Below are 18,804 nucleotides of genomic sequence, written 5' to 3' on the forward strand. Positions count from 1 at the left end.
GTGTACAGTGAAGGTTTAAATAAATGAGACAAATGGCATGATTTTAGGGCTCCAAGAGGGTCAAAACCCTTTAGCTGAGTTCGAGACTCTGAGGGCTAAGACAAAGACTTTTTTGGACCACCCATTTTTATTAGGTCCAGAACAAAGGGCGGGGAAACTGAGGAAAGTTCAGGCAATGAACTGGACCTTGGGAGTCACTTGAAGGACATCTCCAAGTAATGAATCATGTCAATTTAGGAGAGCCATCTTATCTTCATGATGACGTGATAGGAGTGAGACTGTAGGAGCAATTCCTTCAGCTGCAGTCTCTATATTCTTAATTGATGTTTGAGCCTAGTGTCTGCAGCTGTGGCCTTATCTTGTCCTTTGAGGTATCTCTGGCCTCACAGGCCATTACAGACCTCAGGCAGGACCAGTGATTTATAGAGGTTCACTTACTATGAATCAGCTCCTGTCACCAGGCAAGGGGCCTAGGCCTAGGACTGACTCACAGATAAACATAAAAAGCCAATTTGAAATCCTGCTAGGAGCCACTTCATAGTGGTTTCCAACACACATGGCCCAGAAGGAAAACAGGTAAACAGGTTTCCCTGAGTAATTCTTCCAGGCAGCACCACTGCAACGCACTGGACTACAGCCTTGGGATGTAGAGACACTGGGGTCCATGCACTCATCAGCAGAGGACTGCCTCAGAGCACAGTGGATTGCTAAGACCCACTAAATGATTTCCCAAACTATTTGAATGTGAAAATTAGCAGATAATTTTTTTATTTTAAAGAGAAAACCACAGAAAAATCAAGAAGCAAACAAACCGTCAAAAGACAACAAAAACAAAATGACAACAACACGCAATAGTGATATAGAATTTCAAAACAAGATAGATGGTATGAATTTAACAATAGAACAATTGTTATATTACATATTGTTATCTTCAAAATAGTTGCTTAGGTTACCAGATACAGGCATGTGAGATTGATCAAACAATACAATTTCCTTTTGAGCAATTTCTTTCCCTTTTACTATAGAGAATGATTTTATGAAAGGGGGTAACAAGGGAAAATTATGTGACCAGTTTTATAGTCTGAATGTACCAAGTTGTTTTACTTTTCATCATCCTAAAATTGTATGTGTTTAAGTGTGCAATGTTAAATGTACAGGGAAAAAAAGTGCTGTGTAGCATAAATGTGGCCTGACAGTTATAAAGATATTAAGCATATAATCATTGAACTTTGATCTAAGGAGGTCTTCTGCATTAGAGACCAGTTTTGGACATGATCCAATCTCGATAGTACGTCACTCGAGTATAGACCCCAGGCTTGTTTGGAAGAGCACATTCATCTCCCCAGCTTACAATACCAGCAAGAAACCAAATTCCTTTAGAATCTGCCCTAACCAGTGGTCCACCAGAATCTCCCTAGAAAGAAAAAAGAGATGTGTAATTACTATCATTTAAAGGTGAATGCTGAGTATTTTTTTTTTTTGCAGTAAAATCTGGGAACAAAAGAAAAAAAAATTTTTTTTTACTAATTTCAATAGTTATATGATTCTAATCTAGAGTATTTTTGTGTTTTATGATTGTTTTCCTAAATCCAAGAGTCAGCATAAACCTTTGGCTCTAGTAATGCAACAGTGGAAAACAGGAAATATTTCTACTCAGTTATCACCCAAAGGAGCTACTGGAACTGTAGTCGCTTATGCAGTTACCAGCACACTGAAGAATGTTTTGATTATCTCCCTCAAACCCCCTATTTCCAGGAAAGGCTGGTGAAAAAGGTATGTATTTACTTACCACCAACACTAAGCTTGTGTAAACACTGCTCCAACTTTAAGAATTGTGCATTTGGTTATTATCTACTCTACACTTTAATTGTTTTCACCTGTTGATATTTAGACCATTTCCCCAAACTGATGGAACACTTTAGATTCTGTACTTTCTTTTTGCTGTAGTTCTTCCATCATCATGGGTAATTATAATATCTGTGCGATGGTGCATCTAATATCATAACCCCTTGACTAATATCTCTGCTACCTTGGGTTTGATCATTCACATTTTAATTCAGCATTCTTTATGTCATTCTTTTGTCGTCTCTTGGAATTGCAAAACAGGAAATTCTGCTATTTGTGTTTATATATTTAATTACAGATACTATTATATGCTATGTGACACAAAATGTGGTATATAACATATTATGTTATATATTATGAATATTATTCATACTGTGATAATATAAATAATTCATTCATCTGCTGATGCCATATAGGTTGTTTTCATATTTTATCTAATGTAAATAGTACCACAGTGAACACAAGGGAAGATATCACTTTGAAATACTGATTCCATTTCTTTTGTATCTGTTCCCAGAAGTGGAATTACTGGGTCATATTGCACTTCTATTTTTGGTGCTTTGAGGGACTTCCATGATGTTTTACATAATGGCTATACCAGCTTACATTCCTATCAGCAATGTATAAGTTTCCCTGGCCCTACATCCTTGCCAATAATTGTTACTTCTTGTCTTTTTTATAATAACCGTTCTAACATGTGAAATAACACTTCTTTGTGGTTTTAATTTGTAGCTCTGTGATAATTATTGATGTTCAGTATTTTTTTAATACTTCTTTGAATTCTTTGAAACAATGGTTGAATTTTCTTTTGTTTCTTTTTCTTTTCTAAACAGGGTTTCACTATACAGTTCAGGGTACCCTTGAACTCAGTTAGTAGCCCAGGCTGGCCTTGAATTCACAGTGATTCTCCTGCCTCAGCCTCTTAAATGCTGGAATTATTTGTGTACCATAATGCCCAGTTTAGATGAAATCTTTAAAAATATATCTATTCAGGCTTTTTGCTCACTTTAAAATCAGGTTGTTTTTTTTTTTTTTTTTCTTTTTTGGTATAGAGTTGTTGAGTTTTTCTCTGAGTAAGTTTGGAGGGAGAGACTTGATAATATTTATAAAATGTGGAAAAGGGTTCAATAGCCTTGGTCAGCTTAGGAAATAAATGAGAAGACTAAAATTAATACAAAGTTAAAATTCTGATGTGGATGAAAGGAGATTGAATGAAGAACACAGACAAGAGATTCGTTTTTAATAGTAGAAGAAATTTGTTTATTCTAAATGTAGAAGATGGGGGATGAGTCCAAATATAAATGTATCAGGGTGAGTGGAAATTAAGGTGATTCTCATGGCTACTTTCATTGTTTCTGGTTAGAAATATGTGCTAAGGATGATAAGGACAAGGATGGGCGGATAAAGAATGTGATGGTGTAACATCACACAATATGAGATTCCTGAAAGAAATGTAAAATGTGTTAAGGACACACCTGTGAATAAATGACTTCAATTTGCAGAAGGGAAAGGTTTATTCTAGGTGTGCTTAGGAGTTCATATAAGAGCAAATGAAGTCTGTAGTTTATCTTGTGATTAAAAATTATTAGGCTCAGTCTGGGAGAAGTAGGGATGAAGCCATCAAAGGGTGCAGTTGATGAAAGAATAAAATATGGGCTCCAATCTATGTAATTTTTGGAGTCATTGGGCTGAGAAAAAATTGAGAGGGTGGGGATTTAAGCTTTTCATGATAGACTATCAAAGAATAGTTGTAGTGGGACAACTGGAAAGATTTAAATCTTTAATTAGAGAAAATTATAGTTTATAAATATTTGTTCCTGAATCCTCTGGTGATTCTAAGAGTTCAGGAACATGCTCAATTTATCACAGTTTCCCTGGGTATAGCACGGGGTTTGGTATATCGTTACTGGTCAACAGATAATGACTACAAATGTTAGTGAATAAAGAGATTTACCACTGATTCTAGCTAATGATGTTAGAACCTTTGCTAGTTCTAAGTCTACTTCATATAAATACAAATGGGGCATCATAAGCACATTACACATAAAGAATTGTGGCTTAGTGTAGGGTTCAGAGTATGAGCACTTGAGCCAAATTCTTTGTATTTAAATTTTATTTCTGTCATTTACCAGCACTAACTGTGTTAAGTTACCTGATCTGTTTGCCTCAGTATCTTCCTCTGAGAAGTAGGGTTTACAATAGTACAAACATGCTGCAGGGGATTGTCCTAAGTAGAATGAATTAATATTTAAAACATCATCTGACATATGAAGATGCCATATCAGGGTTGTTAAATAAATAAAATATTTAGAATGTTGGAGACAGATTATGAAAAGTCCAGACTGATTGTTTTGTATTAGATCTAGTTGTGTGTTTCTTGGTGAAAGATCAACCAAGCTAAGGTAATCAATAATCAAATATTTTCATTGCTTTGTACATCTCTTCCCCTACTGTTTCTTAGAACAGGACAGGTGATTTAGTATTTCATTCCTTGAATGAGACCTATGGATATCAATGTCATTTTAATTATATACTTTGCCTACAAAACATACTGAGGTCTTTATACACTGAGAGAATTAAACTGGTTAACTGCAAAATTTAAACTGCAAGAGAAGAAGCTTGAAGAGGAATTTAGCAGCTCTACCTGGCAAGCATCTACACGCCCCTTCAGGAACCCGGCACACAGCATTCCAGCAGTGACCGCTCCATCATAGGCCTCTTTGCTGTTGCAGGTCTTATTATCTATAATCTTCACCAATCCTTTTTGGAGTACATTAGGGCTTGTTCCTGAAGAAAATATAGTACAACTTTTGCTGAAGTAAGTATTAATTGCTCTGGCTAAGTTATTACTATCTAACACGATGAACAACTTTCAAATCCATGTAAAATATATATGTTAATTATACTTTTTTCTCCTTAATAGCAACAAAAAGGCAACTAATGTTTATATACACACCAAACTCTTGCTAAAAGTTAGCATTTTAAGAAATTTTTAGTGTTTACATCCATATATGATTGTATTTTTCCTATTAAATTGTTTGAGAATTTTATATTTGTGATGTGTGCCTTAGAGAAAGCAAAATTAAAGTTCATAACCCAAAAGTATGTATTTAATAATCACTTTTAGATTTTCAGCTAAGTATCACTGTAATTCTCATTCTCAGGATTAATTTTAAGTTTGTTTTTCTGTTTTCAAAATGCATTTATGAACATAAATAGCCACAAAAGCTTTACATTGTTAGAATCATGGGATTCATGCATAAAAATCCCTTTGTTCATAATATTCGTTCATAATCTTACTAAGCATTACTCATTTCATTTCATTAAAAATGCTCAATATATGGAGTGAAATGAAAGCTTTTTTTCCTAGCTAAGAAAATAGGAGTATTTGCCTACTTTATCCTTTAAAGTATTCTGGTCACCTAGAAAATTGCTATGAACAAAAATAGTAATCAAAATTAAGTGTTGATTGAATGAATCAGTGAGGTGGAGAAAAATAAATTATGTGTCCAAATAATAAATACTGTAAAACTACCATTTTAAAGGGAAAAATGATAAATGTCTATAAATTCTAGTTTCCACATGAATGACATTGAGGGTAATTTTCAATCCATTACACATTATCCTCTTTAAAAGGGTCTGGAGGAAGCATGTTTTTCAGATTCAGTTGTAATTTTGAATTCCTTTTTACCTTCTAAGGCTCAAGCTATGCAAGCAGATTAGAAACTTACCATCAGACTTTAATGTCCCCCATCCAGTGACCACGACATCTGAATTGGGCGGGAACTTATAAGCAGCTTCTGGAAGACATGCTCTTCTGATGTTGCTGGAATACAATACTGGTGAATACAGGTGTACAAGAGCAATGTCATTTCCACGTGCAGGATAATGGTAGTTCTCATGAACTATAATGTCCTTGACTCTTCGCTGTGTCTGTGGATCACTTAGAAGAAGTCCAAAACTAACATTCCAGTCTTTGGGTTTGTTGGTGCTAAAGGAAATAGAATTCGTTATGAAAAGTCTTATATATTGGAGTTTCAGGAGTTAATTTCTTCACCTTTGGAAAAAATAATAACATGAGTAAATCTTTGATAATACAACAAATCCTGTTTTGAAGGATAACCCATGGAAACTATATTTTATTCTTAGTTTGGATAGAAAAACTAATATGGATTTAGAAAGATAAGTGCAATAACGTACAGCTAGTCTGATTTAAAAAACGAAGTGGATATAGAAGCAGGACATGGTGGCACATGCCTGTGGTCGCAGCACTGACGTAGGAGGATTGCATTGAGTTCAAGGCCAGCTTAGGCTTCATAGTGACCTCAAAGCCACCCTGAACTACACAGGGAGACCCTGTGTTAAAACAAACAAACAGCAACAAAAAAGATGGATACAGTATGGAATGAATTTATGGAAATTAAGAAAGCAATCTACATTCTCTTTTTAACCATTAAAAACTATGAATAAAATACTTTTGACTTTTATTATTATTTATTATTCAAAGATCTGTATATTAAGTACTAAACATAGTATTTCTGGGGCATTTTCAAAATCTACTGAAGCAATATAATAAGAACACATGTTTTTGAAAAGAACTGAAGTTTTGAGAGGGATTAAAGCAAAAACTACTACAGAAAAACAGTGGCATTAATGAAAAGAATCATTAAATAACAGTGGAAAAGTCTTTTGCATATAAAAGGGCAAACTTTTGATACAACAATACATCCTTCAAAGACATGATTTCAAATAGGATAGCGGATATAAGTCAATTAAAGCATTGATGAGAAAGAGAAGATGAATGCTTAGTTGGAATTTAAGTTTTTGAAAATTAATTTGAGGAGAATGACTCTAACCTAGTGTTTCTGAATTGGGGGGTCACTTTGTCCTCGCATATTTGGTCATGTCCGGAGACATTCTGGTTACCATCCTGTGACATGATGTTGGTGGGTAAGGGCAAAAATGCTGCTAAAAATTAAAAAATGCACATGATAACTTTCCAGAATTAACTGATCTAAAATGTCACTAGTGCCACTGCTCACAAACCTTGTTCTAAACTTACTACACCCATTGCATCTGTGGGTAGTTCAGAGACTGTGCTGCATCATAGGGACAGTAGAGGGCATGGTTCTGTGGCTACACTGTTGTAGGTGTACTTAGAGTGTTAGGGACTTGAATGACTCAGGGACCGTCCTTTGGGCTGGCGAGAACTTACTTTACAAAACAGTGAGCAGCAGTGACCAGCCAGCTGTTGCTAATCAGGGTGGCCCCACACCGATGGACGGCGTTCTGTTGCAGACTTGCTTGCCAGGGCCATTCTCCTTTCTCTGCATTCTGTCCTCCGACTATTTTGTTGCCAGTAGGTGTTACGGTGCGTCGTCCACAACCTGCTCAAAATAGCATCAGTATTCATAATGCATGCACATGTGTATTGCTGTGGTAAACAAACTCCCCATAACGTGTCCCTATTACCTGAGAAAATGTTCAGAGTCTTGGAGAAGTCAGGACGGCATTAACTGCTGACTTGAGGCTTCCTGAGAATTCATTCAATACAGCCCTAGCCTTCTTTCTGTATTACCAATCGCTCACATATGCTGTGTGTGTCTGTACGGTCTCCCATGGCCTCATGTACGAGTTAGGCTTAATTACAGGTTTGAGTATGCAAGATAATAGCTTCATAAACTACAAAACTGCACAGGGAAATATGTGCCCTTTAAATCTCAGTGGGGATTGTACTAGAGTAACAAGTGCAGGGAGAACATTTGTATGGAGGTATGAATGAACATGAGTGTGAGCGCGAGATTTATGAGACACACAATAGACAGAAGCATCTTCTCACTCAAGTCTCAACTGAATACCTGGATACCAGGAATGACTCATGAAGAACATCCAGCTTCCAAAGTATATGCGTCTATCAATCAGGACTCTGCTGACTGTTTAGATTGGAGTAACTGCTAGACTCAGTTCTAAAGCAAATCAGTAGCAATAGTACAACTTCATTATTCTATCTGGTTTCTCTCTCTCTCTCTGTCTCTCTACCCCCCCCATCATTCCTTTAACTTTACTCCACGTGCTAAGTTTGTCCTTAAGAGTCAATAATACTGTTATTAGAGATTGCCACCTCATTAATAAAAGCTATTGGAGAATCAGAACCATATCTTTTTAAAGATCTATGTCTCCAGAATCTACCACAGAGTAACTGTTGCATATCAACAAATGATTATAGAAATAAAGTCTAGGTAATATAATCCACACAGATCATGTTAAAGGCCTAACTGCACCTCTGATGTCTTTATGTTTGTATGCTGCCCTTACATTTTAGATATCTTCTAGATAGTTAAGACATGGTTTTCATAACAATCACTCAGCGCGCAGGAGCTTTGCAGTGCTGTGTTGGAGAGGCAGTGCTCCCAGTGACTCACTGACTGCAACTTCCTTTCTCTCTGTTTTTCCACTCCCTCCTCGCCGAAGCTACAGAGGATTAAAGACAATCTAGAACCTGGAGATATGCAGGGGCCTCCCAGTCCTTCCTTTTGTTTGGACAACTCCTAAAGGAAGCTGGCTTTTATTCAAATTCCTCCAGAGGAATATAAAAACAGGGATGCTTCTCTGTGGGCTAGGAACGTCCCCGAGGCAACTCTACTTTCCTGTCCCTGCTTTTACTCATAATTCTCACTTGGTTTTTACCCATGCAGCAGTTCCCACTCTGAGTTTTCATTCCTCTTGGTTGTTTTGTCTGCTAAGTTTTCAGCCACCACCTCTGCTATGTTGCCTTATTACCTCTGTGATATGGCGCCTCATAGTTTATGACTAAAGAAATAAACTATTTCAAGGATTTGAAATGAAGATGCTGGTTGCTCAGCAAATCTGAAGAGTCTAGGTAAATTTTAATATGCTTTATTATGTCACACACCAAAGCTCTATTATTTGTTTAGACTTGTTTGATTTGTCTGGCCTACCCTTCTTTTTTAATTAAAAGTACAGAGTCCTAGATAGGTCAAGTCAGATGCAGAGTCTGACGTGAAAGCGTGTGTAGACTTCTAGGTGAGGGGCAGAAGCTGCATGATCTCTCATAGCTGCATTGATTGCTGCCTTGCCTACTTCTCTCCTATGACCCTGACAAATTCCCACTGCTGAATTTACATTTTGTGCATGTTAGAGGTTTTAATGAGGTACTACTTTACTTTAAACTGTCTTAAGTCACTTGAGGACAGATTGATTTTTTTTCTCAGTGAAAATCAATGAGAAAAAAAATAAGGTATTGTGCTTGCGTTTCAATTTTGTCCAAGTTTCTTAGAAACAATAATTCTGGGACTGAGGAACTCTTAAGCGGGGGTGGGAGGTGGGAGGTGGTGTATGTGTATGTGTGTGTATGTGTATGTATGTGTGTGTGTGTGTCCAGGTCATGAGGCCCTTGGAGGGCTCTTCTCTATCCACCCCTCCCTATCCGTCCTCACACTAAAGCAGTGCTTTTCCTCTGGGCTTGCTTTCTCAGGACAGGCAGTGGGAGAGGAGAAGCATAATGCATTGGCCAGCAGAAAGCAGCTGCTTATGTGCCAGGTACTCTGTACTCTAATTACCTACTGAGGTAAAAATTCCACGGTGAGTTCCAAAGTCTGGGTTTACATAGGCAAAAAACAAAACAAAATACCCTCCCATCTAAGAAAAACAGCTGAAATAGGCTAAGTGCTTACTATAAACATGTATACTCTTTTAAGTACTGTATGTGTGTCAGCTTATGGCTTTGAGAAGTTATATAACCTATGTAAATAGACCCGGTCTGTGTGTTGCAGATCTGGGACTTGAAACATATGTAACTGATTTTAGATTTTTTTTTTATGTTTGTTTATAAATTTTTATGAATGTATGTTTGCAGCACAGTAGTTACATTAGTCATCGGGCATTGGTACAGATACAGAGCAGGTCTTAATTCTTTTTAAGTGCCCTTGGTCTCCACTCCCTCCTCCTTCCTTCCGTTTCTCCATACTCTTCTCATTTGCAAAAGATCTGTTTCTAGGTTCTATGTGCTTCATTATTACTGCTTGTCCTTCTGTCCCCTCTGCTCATGATAGCGTGTGAAAAATGCATTCCTCGTTTTAAATCCATGTTACCGTGTCAAGCAATTTAAGGGCAACTATAGTAACTTTCATGCAAACTTCTGAAAGCACGCTGCCTGTTACACCTTCATGGATATCACATAGACTTGCAAGAGGAGGCTTTTTGGTCATGCACAGAATTAAATGTTGATTGAAAATAACTTTTTCATGAACTCACAAGTGTTGAGAAGATTTTCTGCCATCGACATTGCAATGTCTGTAAAAAAGGAAAAAAAAATGAAAATTATGCTTGTGAACACAATTTGTTTCAATATGAATAGTAAGCATAATAATTTAATACAATATTTCAGTGTTCATAAAGTGGCATGAAATTAATATATAGTTTTTTGTTTTTGGTCTTTTTGAGACAGAGTTTCACTGTGCAGCTCAGGCTGGCCTTGAACTCCTTTTATAGCCCAGCCTGGTATCAAATTCACTGTAACTGCCCTGTCTCAGCTTCCTGAGAGCTGGGAGATTAATATAATCTTTGTAGTCATTTTCTATTTCTAAAGAAAACTTTCATGGTCCTCTTTAAAACTTATTAGAAAAAGCAATCTTGGTCCTGGAAAGTGCTACAATGTATGATGATCTTCCACCATACCTTAAACCCAAGTCAGTAGAAAATGGAATGTAATTGTACCTTTTTATGTCCACTTTTAATCCACTGGCTCATCTTTTATTGTAGGCACAGCAGTGGTGACTGTGTCAGTTTGGGTCAGCTTTGCCTAGAGGACCTGAGCAGGTATCTTTCACAAGGTAGCACCTAGGATTTCTCCCCTTCCGTTTGAAGAAACCCATCAGCCACTTCTAGGTGGACAACCAAGGAAATGTGAGAATTCATGCTGGTGGGGACAACAAGCAATGGAATATGGGAGCTGATGGACAGATACTTCCCATTCAGTCACAAAGAACACACTTCTTAGGTACAGTTTATTAAGTCCTGGGGATGTTTGATAGCCACCCTCAGTGATGGCAGACTCACTCTCAAACCTGCTGTATGCATGCGAGTTTTTGTTTCAGATTCTGCTTCTTAGGAAATCAGGATATGACAAATAGTACTCTATGTAGGAGAATGTATGTACATTGTTATAGTCAGTACATTTTTGTTTTAAATCCCTTTGCCAATACTTTTAAAATTAGTACTCTTTGTGTGATAAGTTTCAGTTATTTGGAACATTCAGTTAAGCATCACATCTCATGTCCCATTCATTTTAGGTCAAAAGGAATTTAATTCAGCAGTGGGGCAGATTTTAATACCATCTACTAATTCTTGGGCAAACAAATTATATTGGGGACTATTACATAATGAAATTATTTCCACCAGATAATTTTGCTATGTACCCTCTATCCATGCAAGATGGCAAACCTGTTCAATTCATGTGGGAGAGGTACAAGGAGGGGCCGAACAAATGAGTTCCAGTCCACATTTCAGACACAGGGAACTGTAACCCCACTGTCGTTTCTACTTAAAGAGTTCTGTTTTGAAAGCAAATCTCTAGACGATGAATAAATTAAGTACTACAAATATCAGTATAGATTTATTTTTATTATGTCATTGTAGTTCTATAAACTGAAAGAAGGAGTATCCAGTCTTACACAGAATTACAATTGCATACTTTCGTACTAGGTTGCACAATACATCAGATAGACAAAAGAACCGTTCCCAGAAAGTTAGCTGTCAAATCAAAAAGGAAAGGGCCACTCAGCAGTCCACCTGGATGATGACGAGCAGACAGAGCCACACCTCTGTGGACAGAAAGCTCTCGTGGTTGCATTACACCCTGCACAGCTATCTTAATTTGATAGGATATTTGTGGACCTTGTTTTTGAATTTTATATGCTTTGTAAAACACATTAAATAGATAAATGTTAGGTTCGATACTATAAGAACCAATTATTTAAAAACCTTATTCTATTCACAGAATTACTTCTTTCTTTGAAGTTTGCTTTATTAATGTATGACTTGCTAAAGAGAAGAAATCTTTTTGACTTATGATTTACTTTTAATGGTTCTATTATCTCAAAGCTCCATAGAATTATTATCATTCAGGTGGGTGGAAAGACAAGCTACAATGAGGGGGGAAATGACTCAAGTCATTGTCTTTCAAAACTGAATCACACAGTCCCTGCTTGGGTTTCCTTTCTCTCGAGATTCTTGGCTGGAAACTCAGGGACTTTCTTGGATTTAGCTCTGAACTAAGAAATCAACAGTGTAAGCTAAGATATCCTGTTTACAATATACAGTGTAAAGGAAGTGACAAAAAACAATGGCCTTGTCTCTACCAAGGAGGGAGTGAATCAAAGGATAGTAAGGCAAAGCAGTTTTAAAACTTGCTCAGCAGGATGGGAGTGGTGGTGTGCACCTGTAATTTCAACACCAAAAAGGCTGAGGTGGGTGAATTGCAACTTCCAGGCCAGCCTGGACCACATAAGGAAACCTTGTCTGAAAACAGCGACAGAAAAGAAAGAAAAACAAACAAATAAACAAAAACAGTTCATCCTTTGTGTTTGGTCTCTTCCTGTGGACCAAGAATCAAAGAGTAGACTCGGTTACTGTCCTAAGTAAATTTACAATCTGGGAGAAGAGATGAATAAGTATATAACTTAAAATCAGTGTCAGAAATGTAATGGCAAAGTATGCATAGAATATTGAATGTACCAAGAAAAGTAACTCTACGTAAAAATGGAAATTAAAATTTCTGATTTCAGGACTCTTTGAGAGAGTCCAGAAATTTACTCACTGTTGAAAACTGATTAGATGTACTCTAGATTTGTAGTGTAAAATTCACATGACTATATTGTTCACATTTCTTGGAGTTAGTAAGAAAAGCAAGAGTTTGATATCCAGTGGGTATTTTTTTTCTGGAAAAGAGAAATCTAAAACACAAAACTAAATAATTGTAAGGAGGAATTTTACAATAGTGGTAGATTGATCTGTAGTATAAATTTTATGTAGTTATTGGTCTTTGAATCTCTTTCAGTGAATTAGTTACTTTATATTAATCCAAATACTAAACTAGTTGATTAGTCTTATTTTCCTTAGGGTTCTAACATTAAAAATATAGTAGCATTAAGCTGTATTTGCTCACTGTACGTTGTGAAATACTAAAAATGCTCATCTGATAAATTTATGAAAACTCTAGAACAATAAATGCACATAAGTGTGAATAGACTTATTGAGTAAAAGCAAAATAACTACTATAAAATTGTTTTATGATGCAGATACCACCATCTTATACAAGGGAAGTTAATTCTCCTTTCTCTTTCTGTTTCTGTCTCCATCTCCGTCTCCCCCCACGCCCCAAACACATACACACACCCACACACACACACCTCTACTCTGGAGTTATAATATGACCAGTGTGCATTAAACAGCAAAGGAAAACAACATGGATTTTGACTGTGCAAAATTAGGAGTCTTCATTTATCACAGGTTTTGACTGGTCACCCAGTTCTTATCTAGCCCTTAATAAATGTTTTTCTTTGTTTCTAATGAGACTTAGAACTAACTTTATTGCATGATATTACTTATCATTTGTCATTCCTCAGAGTAATACATGTAGTTTTTATAACATGTACCTTCATGTTTACCATGTTGAAAATTAAAATAAAATATTACTTAATTTAATTAATTTAATGGTGAGCTGTATGTGCAAGTGATAGTTTTAAAGGTAGAAATATCTTACATTTCTTTTTAACTTTTTTGTGAATTTCAACAAATATGAAAAATTGAACTCTCTGTTTTTATTTGGACATTATCACTGCTTTTCGGATAATGCAAGCCTTGTTGATTTGAAACCCTGGAAGTGGTGGGAGGAGAGGACAAGACGTGCTGTCAGGAGCATCCTAGACAGACACTCGCCGGGCAGAGCGTGGCGGGGAGAGTATGCAATACTTTTGATGTGCCAGCCTCGTGTTTCAAGGGCCCTTGTGAGGACGCAGTGAACAGAAAGTGAGTCTCTACCATCTCCAGTTTGGAAGTTTCTAGCTGGTTCTCCAGGTGTCTAGGCGTCTTGTGAGAGTGTTTCAGCTCCCAGGCTCACCCTCAAGGCTTCCGTGTTTTCCTTTTCTTTTATGCCTTTGTTTCCTGTAAGACCGTCTTAAAAGGTGGCTTCTCCAAGCAGCTTTACTGCTTGTCCCCTTTGCGTGTCATTCTTGGCTTTATATTCTCTTGCCAGTCATTGTTTTTGATGCCAAATGACTATTACCTGGTAATATTCACTTGTTTGTGATGAATGTATTAAAATTTTTGTCTCAGAACTGTATTTTAGTTAAATGAACTGGAGTGATTTAGTACTAAGATATAAAATTAATGCCTATCACAAATATATATTATAGATAATCTGCCTTTTTATTTTGGGAGATACCAGAAAATAAGAACCTTCAGTATGAAAGGCTATTTCTGTTGTATAGATATTTTTGTGGAAGTATGCCCTGTGTGCCTTATTGTTAGTGACCTCTTTTAATGTACTAGCATATTGCTATCTATACATACTTAAAGCATCCTGATAGCAGGTAATACATGGTATACTACTTAGCAATAGATATTTCAAACTCTCAGCTGAAGAGTGCACTTGGAAAATACTTAAAGAAATATTTTCAGTATATTCTTGGCTTAATTGAAAGACATTCTGAAGTACTGATTGGTACAGTGTTCCACATCTTTTGGTAGACTTGATAACATTTCTCTGTAATAAAGTGGAGAATCAGGAAACATAGTTGTCTGAGGACTTAAAAAACAGTGCACTGAATTTTACATAGAATTAAAAAGAATCCATCCCACTTTCATTTAGAGGCTATTTTTCTAATTGGTATTCATGAAAACTGTAAAACATTTAAAATAATTTAAAGAAGATACAAAAAAGATCCTTAAAAAATGTAGAAGTGTCTCCTTTTCCTTGCAGCCTTGATTTCCAGGCCCACCAGCTCTCTCAATAGTGTGTCTTCAGCTTCTCACGTGTGACTGTTACGTTAGTTTATTGTACTTTCAAATACCCCTCAGGTAGAGATTTGACTTATATAGATCTAAATATAGGATAAAAATGCCAGTGTGAATTCTCTAGCTACTGAGCTTTGTTACCTCTGTGGTATGAACTAACTTTCTGTTATCTACTCCAGACTTTACACATTATATTATATAGAGGTAGTCATCATGAAAAGTCTTTGGAGTCACTATTCACCAATATTCTTCTTTAACTTTTTGGTCCCAGCTTGTTTAACATGGTTGTTAAATGGTGCTTTGAGCAGCTATGGCTTGCCAATGCCCTTTTCCTTTTTTTTTCCTTCAGATTATCAAATGATGATAGTTCATCAAACAACAGAACCCGTTTTCCTGAGTCTCCTTTAGAGCGGTCAGTGTGAGGCTTTGATTGCTGGCAAGGCAGGTGAGAGGCATACCAACGTCCTAACCCTGAAGCAGCCACAAGGAAAGGAACCCTTGGCCCATCTATATCCCTTAAAAATAAAGGCCAGAATCTCAGGGTGGAGGAAATGAAGTAGGAAGGAAAAAATAAGGATAGGTAGTAGGAGACAAGGAAAATCATAATTTTAAAATTGTACTTTTAAGAAGACTGCATTTTCAGGACAATTAACTTTACCTAGATTCTTCATATCCTTACTTCTAGGTCTATTTATGCTTTTAAGGCTTTCTTTCCGTTCTTTCTTTTCTTTCTTTCTTTTCTTTCTTTCTTTCTTTCTTTCTTTCTTTCTTTCTTTCTTTCTTTCTTTCTTTCTTTCTTTCTTTCTTTCTTTCTTTCTTTCTTTCTTCCTGTCCTATTACCCCCAAATCCCTTAAAGATGCTGTAGGTCCATAAATTACCTTAGTTGGTAAAGTAAATGGCAAAAATCCTACCTTAAGAAAAAAGTCCAGGGTGAGGAGAACAGGAACCCAACAAGAAGCTAAGACCTCCTGTGAGTGAGTGCCCTTCACAGGCTGACAGGGGGAGAGCCAGATGCCAGCCCCTTCCTGCACAAGAAGAGCCAATGCCCACCCCGCACACCCCAAGGAGCAAGCTGATCTGGAGAAACACAGCCTGTGATGATAGCTAATGAGGGAAAGTATAAGTTAATGCTTGTAGTGTTTAGTGTTTCACTAACCTTGCAGGCCTAAAGTCAGTAGTCTGACCATCTGTTAAGAGAATTACGCAAGTTAGCATATATGGGAAATCTCCTTCCGAAGATGGTAACCGTTGTTAATTCCCTATTGTCTTGCTTTGAAATCCTGAATCATTCTCATAGTCTTATTTAGCTGGGTTTCATTCAGTTTTATCCTGTTTCATTTTATTGTATCTAATGGCGTGTGCAGCTATTTCAAAGATAATAAGATATATTATGGTAACCATTTTGGATTTACTATTATCTTGTGTTGAAGTACTATATTACATTCATTATTTTGTTTTTTTGGTTCTATTCTGTTTTGTTTGATTTTACTATGCTGAAGGTATGAGAGGCTATTTTGAAGACAACAAGAATCATTATGGTAACCATTGTTGATTTCCTGTTATCTTCTTTTGAAATCCTGTGTCACTTATACTGCCTTGTTTAGATTGCCTTATTCTGCTTGATTTTACCTCTTTAAAATAAATTTAAGAAAAAAAGATCCAACGGTTTCAAAAAAACATTTTAACCATGTATCACCCATCTTAAACAAAACAGACAGACAGAATAGGCCTGTGCCTTTCTGCTGTAAACTGGGCCATAATTACTCTTATAAAATAAGCCATTATCTTCATGTTCTGTGTGTAGTCATTGCTTTTCTCCTATAAGATAAATCCGATGTTTATGCATATTCAGAGATTTCAGATTTCCTCCACCAAAAAAAAAAAAAAAAACCCACGAAAAAAACGCCACAATAAAAAACAAAAAAGGATTATACAAACATTCCCAGCTCTAGACTATCACATGTTTTTGTCAAGGACCTGTATTCTATTTCCTTTGAGGGTGTATTTTCAGTTCTGGTAAATAATCTCTTTATGCTTCTCAAAAAAATCTTCAAAACCAAACTGACCATCCAAACAACCAACTAAACAAACCAACAAGCAACTCAAAATGAATGCTAAGCTAAGCTTCATTGTTCCTTTTGCAAAACTTTTGATACTATCAGGACCATTACATTTGTATATGAAGGTCTTTCGTGTTATTTTTCTATTCCATATAATTGAAGTTTTACTTTAATCATTTATGATTTAGAATATTTAACATTTTTTCATACCTTTGTAATTCACTAGGTTGAGTATACCAGTATAAACAAGTCATTTTATGAGGGAAGTCATTATTTTTAAAAGCAAATGATAGTCAAACCTTTAAGCATGCCTGTTAAAATGATGAGCATTCAACTTTATATGTTTACAACTCGCACTTTACCTTACCAGGCATTTCTTTGCTTTTACAAGAACTGCTTTGGAATTTTTCCCAGAGCTTCCAAGAGGGAAGCAGGACATAGTTGTCTTTGCAGCTTTGTGGTTGTGCAAGTCTAGTGTTACATTTTTGCCTCAGAACACGGCCTGAGTTTATGGCAGCGGTAGTTCTGTGCAACTTGGTGTGCTGTCAGCTGGTGTGGCATGTGAGGCATCACATCACCTGCTTTGCCTTTCCTTCCTTCTTCCTTCCCTCCCTGTCTTCCTCCCTTCCTCTGCTTCCCTTTTGGTCTTGCATTAAACTGAATTATAAAAACATTAAATATTACATATATGTTCTGTTTTAATTGCTAATCTATAAAAGAGCTTAATAAGGTTGTGTAAGCTCTTGCACAATAAAAAAGGGAAAACTAATTTAACTATTGATGTAATCATCACTGTTTCAAAGCAATGTGAGATTTAAGCATAAATGTGTGTGTGTATATATATATATATACACATATATATATATATATGTTGGGATTTGGGATTACATAAAGTTTCCTATTAAAATCAGTAGAATTTGGGTAAAGAATTTTCCATATGCAGGATATTCCAAGAAATAATTCTTTCATGGGAAGGAAAACTATAGTATTAAAGGTTATTCCAGGTTTTATGTTAAACAGTGAATTTAAAAGTCACAGTAGTTTGAAACATCTAGAAATCCTAGAGCTCTCACTGAAGAACATTATGCAGAAATACTGGTTTTTTTAGTAACTTGAAACTCAGAGGAATAGTTACCTTTCATGGCATTCAAGAATAAGTGGAAAATGAATTTGCATATTATATTCATTTTCTTAGTAATTGAACCTTGTTTATTAATGGTACACCCAACCTAGTGAATTGAATAGGTATGAAAAAAATGTTAAATATTCCAAGTGAGAAATGATTTACAATCTAAATCTGAAGATAATAATGTCTTCTAGGAATACTCATATGCCATCAGTCCTTAGTTTGGATTCTGCAAGAGAAATAAGCTGTGAAGCCCTGGGCAAACTTTTAGTGAAATGAGTGAACTTCTTTCTTATGCATGTCTAGTGATACTGGTAATAGATGCCTCATCTTTGGAAGAACTGAAAAGATGACCAACATGCCATTTTCTTTAGAGTTTGATTCTCTCTTAGTTGAGAATTAATACTCCCTCCTTCTATATGGTTGTAAGCTGTAGCTTTGCTATTATGAAATTCACTATTTCACCCAACGACTATTTACTGCCAGGTAAATGTGTATCTTAGCCTTGTGTATTCACCTTAATAAATATCTGATAAAACTGCGTGATATGCTCTGAAGGAAAAAATGTGCCTCCATGATAGATGTGTTTCTGACCTCGGTTGGGACTGTTGGTCAAAACCTGTGACTGTGGACTGGGAAAGACAGGGTTTTGGGCTTGCAAGCCATGAGAGAGGCTTTAGCTGTTCTTGTTTAGCAACTTGTAGTCATTGTTTGATTTTACCTAGTGCAGTGATGAC

The 18,804-nt window shown here is 36.2% G+C and overlaps 1 protein-coding gene across 1 annotated transcript in view; it reads right to left on the reverse strand.

The window, feature by feature from the left end:
* Window positions 1-1,196: 1,196 nt before the first annotated feature.
* Window positions 1,197-18,804, reverse strand: part of LOC100720587 (transmembrane protease serine 11C-like) — a 41,921-nt gene continuing 24,313 nt past the window's right edge. Inside the window, exons 6-10 of the mRNA XM_023562399.2 lie at window positions 10,120-10,158; window positions 7,061-7,232; window positions 5,577-5,836; window positions 4,490-4,632; window positions 1,197-1,414 (exon numbers count right to left, since the gene is read on the reverse strand). Of these exons, the coding sequence (XP_023418167.2) occupies window positions 1,253-1,414; window positions 4,490-4,632; window positions 5,577-5,836; window positions 7,061-7,232; window positions 10,120-10,158 (776 nt within the window). The 3' untranslated portion in view covers window positions 1,197-1,252. The remainder of the gene's footprint in view (window positions 1,415-4,489; window positions 4,633-5,576; window positions 5,837-7,060; window positions 7,233-10,119; window positions 10,159-18,804) is intronic.

This window comes from Cavia porcellus, unplaced genomic scaffold, assembly GCF_034190915.1.
Source record: "Cavia porcellus strain 051 isolate PalLab524CR breed Dunkin Hartley unplaced genomic scaffold, mCavPor4.1 scaffold_30, whole genome shotgun sequence".
In the NCBI taxonomy this organism is placed as follows: domain Eukaryota; kingdom Metazoa; phylum Chordata; class Mammalia; order Rodentia; family Caviidae; genus Cavia; species Cavia porcellus.